This window comes from Phaseolus vulgaris, chromosome 3 (assembly GCF_000499845.2).
Source record: "Phaseolus vulgaris cultivar G19833 chromosome 3, P. vulgaris v2.0, whole genome shotgun sequence".
Classification (NCBI taxonomy): Eukaryota; Viridiplantae; Streptophyta; class Magnoliopsida; order Fabales; family Fabaceae; genus Phaseolus; species Phaseolus vulgaris.
The window spans coordinates 38,656,268-38,667,780 of NC_023757.2; the positions used below are offsets into that span (position 1 = coordinate 38,656,268).

Consider the following 11,513-nt stretch of genomic DNA (forward strand, 5'->3'; position numbering starts at 1 on the left):
TTAAAATTTGTGTTAGAATACTTTAATGAGTTTTTTTTTTTTAAAAAAAAAAGGTATAAAAGGAGACATAAGATGGTTGTCGATACACCTCAACAAATGATCTTATTGAGAAGATGGACATAATTATTTTGGAACGTGTAAAGTGCGTGTTATTAAGAATTGGTTTGCCTATGTCTTTCTATGGAAAACTACAAAGCACTACGATTTATCTTATGAACAAAATTCCATTGCCTGCTCTAAATTGTAAGACTATCATAGAGGTGTTGAGTGAGCAACAAATTATAATAATTTGAAGGTATTTGACGCCTTAACATTTGCACATGTTGAGAAAGATAAACTAGAAACATAAACAGAGAGGTACCTTCATTGAATACGCTAAAGGAGTAACGGGGTACTAGTTTTGGAAGTTGGAACTCAGCGAAGCTAGATGCTTCATTAGCAAGGATGTCACATCCCATGAAACTCAAACAAATGTGTAAAGCTCCAGAAAAAAATGTTGGAGATCCCACATCGACTAGAGATAAGGACATTTCATAATATATAAATGGGTGCAGACCTCAACCCTATGAGTCGGTTTTATGGGGTTGAGTTAGACTTAAAGTCCATTTCGTAAAATGGTATTAGAGCCAGGTTGAGCCTATCCTAGCGAGTGTTTGTGTTGGGCCTATCGTGCCACCCGCTATCGGGCCGCTATCGGACCACCCATAATATATAGTCCCACGCACGAGTTGACAGTCTCGGCGTGAGGGGGTGTGTTGGAGATTAGAGCCTTTCATTGTATATAAGTGGGTGCAAACCTCACCCCATGAGCCGGTTTTATGGGGTTGAGTTAGGCTTAAAGTCCACTTTGTAATAAAAAAAAAAAAACAAGGAGAAAGATTATGTTGAGGTGGAGCCTTCTAACGATGGATCAAACTGTATGGAGGGGGTCAGACAATGAGAATCACTTTATACTTCTCACTCAAGAAGACTAAGATATACAATTTAGACTCCGATAATCAACTTACACGTGATACGAAAAAAAAGATGATTAAACTTGCACAAAAGTTTGAGTATGTTAATATTATTTGCTATGTTTTTACTACAACTTAACAACTATAATGTTCCGAGCTTAAAAGCTTAAAAAATGTTATAGAAAAAGTTTGAGTATTAATATATTGTGTAAAAGTTTGAGTATGTTAATATTATTTGTTATGTTTTTACTACAATTAAACAACTATAATGTTCGGAGCTTAAAAGCTTAAAATTTTTTATAGAAAACAACATTAATATATTGTGTGAAAAACAAAATTGAATTTTTAAAGAGGAATCACACATAAAAACTTGTTAACTTACCTTCAAATCAAACAATTTGAATTTAACCAATGAAAAGTTACATAAACATTAATTTTTATTTTGAATTTTAAACTTAAATTTGAATTGGAAAAATTGTGTAGATAATATCTTGTTATATATTAACTTAAATTTTAGTAGGTTATATATTACTCTTATTCATCACATAATGACTACAATTTTAGTTATCTAAAAATACTTCGAATTAATTAATATTATCTCCTTCCAATAAAACTTTAATATTATTTTTTCTCATTTATTTTCAAATTAATTTCTCTTTATTTTAACTTGAGTTAAAGGTAAAAATAGGTCAGATTACTCGATAAAGAACATGTTCGCATCAGACTTAACTTATTGGAAAATTATATTTTGATACCTTTAAAAAAAAAGCATCAATTCAACAATTAATTTTAATAATATAATAATATTTATTAATATTTTAAGTTAAAAAGATATAATTTAAATACTAGTATAATTAATTTTTAAGTGGATATTTTTTATTAGAGGTTGTTAAAATATTAATGTTCTAAATTATTATATAGGACTATATTCAGAAAATAATTTATATTTAAACTTCTATAAAACCCTATTTGATTAAAACGTTCAAACATAAGGTGATTCAAAAAGTCTCTTCAATCTCATAAGCTAACAATCTAAAGAAATTATAAATAGTAATTTATTTTTATTATTACATTAAATATTTTTATAGTATATTAAAATTATATATTTATTTATCTTTTTTATTATTAAACGTATTAACCTACATAAAAAATCAAACTTATAAATTATTAAAAAAACGAATTTATTCAACACTGTTACAAAAAATAGATTACTAAATAAGTAATTTGCTATTGTATACTTGTTACCTAATAATAAAAGAAAGTCGTTATTATTAATGGACCTATTTAAACTAATAACATAATAAATTCATTAGTTTTTTTCTTAAACAGCTTATGATAAAATAGATTTTTAAATAGACTCACATTAAACCATTAAGAAAAGCATATAATTATTAATAAGTCTAACTAGACTCTATGTAACCTAAATCAAACCTTAAAAAAATGCAATATCCCAATATATGTCATAAATAAAATACATGAACATATTTAAATAAACGGAATATTTAATAATTAATTTCAAAATATCTAAATAGATTGGTTTAGCTCACATTTTATGTTTTTTTTTACTCATCCAAATATTTATTTCATCGAGTTTTTCACACCTGTTTGGACTAAAAGATATTTTTTGGGTGAAACTTTGATACAAATATTTATATCTACGAATTTTTCACACCTATGTGTGAGTTCACTCACGTTACCGTGTAAAAAATCTCATGCAAAAATCAACACCATAATATATCAAAATTCTAACATCAAATCATTAAAAAATATTCCACAGGAATTTAAAAAGTCATCATTAATTTAATTTCATAAATAAATATTAATTTGCAATTTAATAATAAATTTACCTACAAGTCAAAAAATTACATATAAACTCTATACATATTCTTCAATACTTTCATGTATATAACTTAATATTTATCATAATTACGTTTGTCTCTCTATAAAAAATAACATAGTAATATTATCAATATTTTCAATTATTTTCTAAATAATGATTAACTTAGTTTCCTTATCTTATAATTAATTCCTCCACACCAAAAAAAAGCTCAAACACAAAAAGGAATTAGGAAAATTTTAACAGTTTATAAACAAATTATTCAAAAAAAATCAAACTCTCCTATCAACATAGACTATCATATATTTTTTGTAAGGACCTAAAGAATAGCTTTAGAGTAGAAGTGTTATATTTTGATAACATCGAAATATTTTATTATTAAAATACAAAGAGTATATAAATAGAAAAATCAATTATTCAGGTCTCATCTCAAAATAACCATCGTCCTTCTAAATTTTTCCTATTTCCTTCCTCTGTCTTCTTTCTAACCTTTTGAACATCATTGTCATCAGAATGACGATTAGAGTTTGACATTGAATTCCTGAAACAGCAAATACTACAAGACTGTCCGATTAGAGTTTTTGATAAAGTAAGTTCATTTTTTCTCTTTTTTCCTTTGAGTTAGTTTTGATAAGATTAGGTTTGTCTTTAGTATAAGCCCTTGCATGTGACTCTTTTAGCTTTAGGATTAGTTTATGTTCGCTCAGAGTGGAAGTAGTCAGATTTTTTATCATGACTCTATGTTGCAGGTTAAACTACCATTGAGCTTTTGGTAGGTTTTGAACTCTTAGTGAGCACCTACTCAAACTCAGGTAAGGAAAGCTAGTTTTATTTTTTCAATAGAATCCTAGGTTAGAAGATCTGGATGTGGGGGTGATGTAGATATGTTAGATGTTGTAGAATTATATTATTTTTTATTTGAATAAGTAAATGAATGTATTTGAATAATTTGATGAATCATTAAACAGGTAATGTTTGACGAGTCTTCCAAAAGTAAAGTTAAGTGTCTGACTATGTTGGTTAGTAGAAGTTTGACTTGAGTAATGTGAATGAAATTATGATAGACACTTAATAAATTTTGAGAAAATATATGAGAGTTGATGACTTTATGTTTGCCAATTGAAATTATATAATTTAACAGTATAAAAAAAAGTAAAGAAGCAGAAGCCAAAGCCCCTGTCACGCACAAAACTTTTCTTTTTTTCTCTCTCTCCATATTCTCTTCTCTCCCTCTCTCTTAATTTTCTCTTCCAATCTTCATCTATTTTAGAATCTGATCGGACCACGTTGTAGCTAGCGAGCTAAGGAACATTTCTACCTGATTAGATTTTCAATCAGAGTAAGTTCATTTTTACTCTAAATATCTTTTGTTCTCTGTTTTTCCTTAGGATTTAGTCATCAATCTTGGTGGGGTCAGTTGAGAAGCTTAATCGTCTCAACTTATTCTATTATATACTAAATTTTTGTTCTGTTTGGATAACTTGCATTAGACCCGTAAATCTTGAAGCTTATCTAGACTGTGGGGAATAAAAATTCTAGAAGTTGCTTGGAAAGCAAGCAATTGAGGTAAGGGAAGCTAAATTTAATTTTTAATAGCACCTTAGGATAAAGGATCTGAATGCGGAAGGGACGTGGTCCCAATATTCAATTTTTCTTGCAGGGATGTTATGTGTTTATATATTGGGTTGTTTGTTTATATATTATTTAAATTTGTAAAAATATTATATTTTGATGGTTTAATATTTAAGTGTTGTTTTTTTTATGTTAATTACACTTTTGAATATTGTGGATCACTTTTTGAATGATATTATATGACGGAATGGTATGGAATTTGAATTCATACATTTGGGATAATGTATAGATTGATGTTTGTTGTGTATTAAGTATTTATCCCTATGTGGTAACAGAGATCTCCGAGCTTCACTGATGATCTAAGTCACATAAACTAAGATATCAGGTGGTGAGAAGCTAATGGAGGAGTTCATGCACACCGTGACATATGAGATGCACGGCTTGAGTTGTATTGAACTTACCGTGATCCTTTCTGTTGGATTCGCTGGTAATCTTTGGATCAGGTGTTAGTCTCTGGTAGGACTTACTTAATACGGGTCTTCCGAAAGACGTTGTTTGTTGAATATTTTGAATGTGTAGATCCATGTGAGATCTATGTGATCGTTTTATTATTGAGATTTGAAGAAGATTGAATAATTTGAGAAATTGCTTGGTTTTCTCTTTTGATTTAATTGTGTATATTATAAAATTCTTCTTTCACTAGCTTACCTTGCTTTTCTTGTTGTGTTTGAACTGCGATAATTGTACTATGTACACGACCAGATGATCTTATAGATGTTTGAGGATTTAAAGAGCTTTAGGATGTTGATTTTGAAACTTATATCGTAAATATTTGTATTTCTATATGTCCTAATCATGTATTAGGAATGTTTTGAAAAACTTTATGCTTGTATAGAAATATGTAGAACCTGTATTGTAATAGTTAGATGTTATTTTTTGGAGTGTTATATATAACAAAAGATTTTATAAGTAACTTATCTTGTAGGTGAAAGAGCTTCTGAGTGAACAAATGAAATATATATATATATATATATATATAATATTTGATGTAGGAAAAGTATATGGATGTTGCAAATTTTTTTGTTCATATTACATTACACTTACAAAACCGTAAAACACTCCAAGCATGAAAAAGGAGAGTAAGTGAAATAAAAAAACTTATTCAAATAAAAAAATGATATGTAGAATTTAATCTATTTTTTCGCACACTACTACTGTGTTCAAAAAGAGAAATAGAAGGTTTTAAATTTTAAAAAAGTAATTTTTTTAATAAATATTTTTTTTTATAAATTAATTAATTTAATTCTCAATCTTCTTTTTATTTTCGAATCTATATTCTCTACCAAATTTAAATTAAGAAAACTCTTCTTATCGCTTTTATGAGATAAAAGAGTATCAAATTTGACTAAATTAACTCATATTTACTAAATAATATCTTATTAATTGAAATTTATTTTTTATATTTCTTTCTCATTTGAATAAGTTTTTATTTCAAATACCAGTATAGAATTTCAACAAAATGTAATTCCATCTTAATGCATAAATACATGAATTTAGTAGATGAGTTATTGGTAAAAACAAATCTTGACGGCATTTCCATAAATAATAATCATCACTGTGTTTGAAAAGAAATAGCACTTAATATCTCAACACATTCATAATTTATCAGGTACATGCACATAACACTAGCTAATCAACAATTATTTTTCTTTTTATTTAAAGTGAGATGTTCTTCTAGAAGAGCCAGATCCAATTTTTAAGACTCATATTTATATAAATTAAAATTATGTAGTATACTTTAAAATATAAAATAATTTAAATGTATATCAATATTATTAACCATTTTTTTTATATATTTGTAAATAATAAAAATACGTTAAAATTCATAGTAATATAAGTTTTTTTAATAAATCATAAACTTTTTAAAGTTTTATAAATCACAAACTTACTACTATGATATCACATGTTACATTTAAAATATAAGTATCTATTAAAAAGTATTTGAATAGTGAATATATATTTCCGAATCGAATTACACAACTATTTTACCAAAACTCGTATATATTCCAATAAATGGGCAAAGTTTCCGTCCCTATCGTTTCAAATGCTAAAAGATATTTTGTTCTTTTCTCTTTTTGTAAAATCGATCCTTTTTTTCATTCTATGTTGTCAACGTGTTCACATTATTCCAAAAGAACATTTCTCTCATACATGCTACAAAATAGAAAGGAACGTTCAAAACTAAGAATATTGGATCCAATTATTCCTAAAATTATATCTAAATTAATTTATTATTTGAAATTATAAAAAAGTCTGGTTAATATAAAAACATTATTAGACACAAGTAATTTAAAATTATAAAATGTTATTTTTAAAATTAAGTTAATTGATGCTAATACTATGGCAACAAAATCAATATACACTCTTTAAAGGCGTATTTATTTGGTAAACTGTATAAATGGGTAATTTTTAAAAAAGTTTAATTTATTACACAATGAATGAATACGTAAATCGCGTTCTAAAATACGACTTTGTATTAAAAGATTAATTTAAAACACAAACTCCCTTTATATATATTTTTTTATTAAAAATTGTAAGTTGTCTAATAGATATTCTATTTAATTTTTTAAAAACCTTTTGAAGATGTTTCATTTTAGAATGAGACTTCAGTAACTGTATTTTTTTAGGGTTAACGTCCTGTCCCCAAATAATATTTAAATAAAAAAGTTAAAATAGTGGACAAAACCATGAGTTTATAATTTTAAAAAAGAAAAAAAAAGTTAAAATTAAACACATTCTTAACTTTTTTATAATAAAACATAACCGTGTTTTGAAACACGTTTTTTTTATACTTTAAAACATGACTTACGTATGCAAACAAAGTAGTGAATTTAAAATTTATCCGTTGCTGTAACTTAGAAAAAATAATAACCTCTTATGCGTGAAAAAATCCTTCAAGCCTAGGAAAGGTAAAATATTCTTCTCTGGGTATTTTATTATAGGTATACCATTATGATTTAATTGAAATTAGCAATGATAATCACATTTTATTAGTATGCAAGTGTAAATAAAGTAGATTGTTTAGGTGTGTGTTGAGCATTGATGGAAGGAGCGCGTGGGGGAAGAAGAAGAAAACAATACCTTAACGCAGACCACAAAACAAAAAACGCATTATGAGGAACAAGTGCAATGCATTGACCAATGAAGACGAGGTTTAGTACAAACCCACACCGCAGTGTTCTTCACTTCTTCTGCCTCTGCTTTGCTTTTGCTTACTCACTCACTTGAACTCAATTATAAAACCCCCCTCACATCTCTAACTTTCTTCCCTTTTCCTTTCCCCTCTCTTGTACCCTCATCTTCTTCCTTCACATTTTAGAGAGAACAAGTTATGATATGAAGGTCTGGTTCAACGCGGCATAACTAGAAAGTGCTTCTTTCGTCTTATGGCATGTCTCAGGAGGAAGAAGCACTGCTTGCAACCCCAACAACGCCTTTCTCTTTCAATTCCCAATTTGATCGCCAGATAAACCCCACATCGCTCATTTATTTCCCACCCCATGACAATCTTTCGCTTCTTCTCCCCTTTCTTTATACTCTTCTTCACTCAAACAGGTACCTTAATGCTTTCTTTATCTAATCTTTTTTAACAACTGATTGATTTACCTACTTTATTGACTTTCCCCCAGTTTTAATTGATCTTTATGATTTTGCATGATCATGGGTCGGTGCTTTCAGCATCTTATATTGAATCAAGTTCTTCATACTGTTATTATTTGTATCTGTATTTCGTATCTTTTGGGTTCTTACCTTGATTGCTTCCTTTTATTCTTCTGATATCAATTTTTTTTCTCTCATGCTCCTCCTCCCCTTTTAGGGAGAGATTTTAATTTTAGTTTTCAATTTTCAAATTTTTAATATATACATATTGCTTTCCTTTCAAGTTATCATTAGGATTGCATTGATCAGTGCCTTTCCTTCATGATTTCACATGAGACCACTGTTCCTTGGACATATAATGATTATTCCAATTCTGTCAATTCGTGGTTCTGATTATGGATGGCCTTTCTGATTGGGGTTTCTAGAGTTTGTACTTTTTGTTCTTTCATGTGCGTTTACTCAGTACAAATTTTGTTCATGAATGGCCGAATAATTTTAGAATTATAGAAGTTCCTGATATGTTCTTTTATGTTGGCAACGTCATGTTAACGGAACTCTACCCTCCCTGTTTGGTTTCCAGGTTACGTGCAATCGTTCACTGGGACCTATGGTATAAATTATGGGAGGATTGCAAATAATATTCCCTCACCTGATGAAGTTGTTACTCTTCTCAGAGCAGCAAAAATAAGGAACGTTAGAATCTATGATGCTGATCACAGTGTTCTCCAAGCATTTAGTGGAACTGGGCTTGAAATTGTAGTGGGACTTCCCAATGGACAGCTGCAAAACATGAGTTCGAATGCAGACCATGCTTTGAGCTGGGTAAAAGAAAATGTACAGTCATTTCTTCCTGGCACACGAATTCGTGGAATTGCTGTAGGCAATGAGGTTTTGGGTGGGGATGACTTTTCTATGTGGGGAGTTCTTTTGGGTGCTGTTAAAAATATTTACACTGCTACCAAGAAGCTTCATTTGGATAAACTGGTTCAGATTTCTACTGCACACTCATTTGCGGTTTTTGCCAATTCCTACCCTCCCTCCTCATGTAAATTTAGTGATAATGTTAATCAGTATATGAAGCCTCTGTTGGAGTTTCTCCAACAGATTGGCTCTCCTTTCTGTTTGAACGCTTACCCTTTCTTAGCCTACGCGAGTGACCCTGAACATATTGATATAAATTATGCACTTTTTGAACCTACAGAGGGAATTTATGATCCAACATATCGTCTGCATTATGATAACATGCTTGATGCTCAGATTGATGCAGCCTATGCGGCTTTGGAGAATGCTGGATTTCACAAAATGGAAGTTATAGTTACTGAGACTGGCTGGGCCTCAAATGGAGATCAAAGTGAAGCTGGAGCAAATGTAACTAATGCAAGGACATATAATTATAATCTGCGTAAAAGGCTTGCGAAGAGGAAAGGAACCCCGCACAGGCCTAAAAATGTTGTGAAGGCATACATTTTTGCATTGTTCAATGAGAATGACAAGCCGGGGCATTCATCTGAGAAGAACTATGGACTCTTCAAGGCTGATGGGAGTATATCATATAACATTGGTTTTCATGGACTTAGTGCTGGACATTCATCTCTTTTGTCTCTTAAGGTACTTTAAATTGCATTTGATACTACTTTTGTTTAAGCCCATTTAGAAATTTTCACACGCCAAACATGAAGAGAGATAAAACGAAACCATGATCTCCCCCTATTTATTTCCAGTCTGTTCTCATGATATCTTTCGTAGTTTTGGCAAGTGAACTGGTTTATTGGAAGAGAGGGGGAGGGGAGAGTTATTTCTTAACAAAATGTAACAAATATACTAGATGATGATGATGCAATGCCATTCAATATACACTAGCATAGACAATGTCAACTTTTGCTCCACACCATTTATAAGAGACTAACTTATTGGAAACTGATACGCTAATACTATATGTGCATCACAGGCAGAACCAAAACCCATGTTCCACGGTTTTAGTAAGATTTATCAATATCCAAGCTATTTGAGCTTTAATGTGAAACGAACAAGGGATATCAAGTAACCCCTTTAAGTCTTTACTTCATCATTACGGTTGCTGGTTATGCAAAGATGAGTCAAACCTGTTGTAGTTTTGCAATATTCCAATTTCCAAGTGTTTGTAGAAAGTGGATACAATTCAATAACTTAGTTTTTTAACTCTTTAATTCTGCTTCCATTTAATTTTTTCCGGAATCTTTCAGCATAAAAGTAACAGCATGAGAAACATTGGTTATGGGTGCAAGTGAACACTGGTTTAGAGCCTATAATGGGGCTAAATTGAAATGCATTCACCTTTCTAGATTATCTCCACGGTGTGAAGTTAATTGACTCGGGGAAAAAGAGTTTATTGCTGGTTTCAATTGATAGGGGGTTCAATCAATAGATGTTTAATTCACTTCTGGCACTAACACTTGCGAATTTAATTTTGCTGATAAAGAAGTTTGGAATTAACTTGTGAATTCAGATTATGCAAATTTTTACATTCTCTCCTTTTGGTGTTCACTGTTTCCTTTTAATTTCACTTGGCAGAATATCTATACTCAAGGTTTGTCCTGGTCCTACTCGATGGTATTCTCTTTATCATCGTTGATAGTGCTGATTTGGTGGAGTTAGTGATCTTATGTTACCAACCTGCTCAGCTACCAGCTCCCTGCCAACGAAATGGGTTTGACTTGGCTCCACTTCATGTCTCACCATAGATCAAAATTATACCATTGATTGTCATATTTCATAAAGCAATATCTAGAAATTCTGATGTTCCCCCATATTCAGCAAATGTGTAATTATTTCACTTGAGAAAGCATTTCCTCTCTTTGATGAGAACTAGATTTTTCAGTTTTTACTAATATATTTGAAATTTTGGACAGAAATTTTAATTTTGTAGAATACACTGTAAATTTTGGTATTTTGTTTGTTAATCAAAGCATTTAAAAATATAGAAGCAAATTGGTCTAAAAGGGGTGGGTGGGGGAGGGAGGAGGAGGGTATTTTAATCTAACTATGTGTTGGAACACAAATCATGGGCTGCTAATAATAATAATAATAAATTGTTATTACTTATTATTATTATTATTATTAGGACGTGAAATGACAATGACCTCTCCCTAACACTGTCATTTTCCTAGTTTAAATTTGAATTTATTTATTTTGTTTGTGTTTTTTAATTTATTTTTTATGTTTAGTTCCTGAACCTGACTTTTTCCATTAATTCTAATGGACACAATGTCGTCATGATGTTACAATCATGTCATATTACAGATTAGTAAAATTATCAATTCTTAACATAATTAAAAATATCATGGCATGTATATTTCGTGACTAAAGTTAAAAACAAAAATGTATCGACTAACAAAAATAGCATAATCAAAATGGATTAATTAACTTTTTAGTCGTGAAGTAGTGTTTTGATTATGGTCTCTATTTTCTTTCTTATTTGATTTTTTCCTCAATTACAATATAAATTAAATCGT

General features: G+C 29.8%; 1 protein-coding gene across 1 annotated transcript; it reads left to right on the forward strand.

Moving 5' to 3' along the window:
- Positions 1 to 7,453: 7,453 nt before the first annotated feature.
- Positions 7,454 to 10,913, forward strand: LOC137807544 (glucan endo-1,3-beta-glucosidase 14-like). The gene is made up of 3 exons (XM_068608230.1): positions 7,454 to 7,977; positions 8,603 to 9,630; positions 10,573 to 10,913. Exons 1-3 carry the CDS (start codon positions 7,923 to 7,925, stop codon positions 10,654 to 10,656), a joined length of 1,167 nt encoding a protein of 388 aa, XP_068464331.1. The 5' UTR covers positions 7,454 to 7,922; the 3' UTR covers positions 10,657 to 10,913.
- The last annotated feature ends 600 nt before the right edge of the window (positions 10,914 to 11,513 follow it).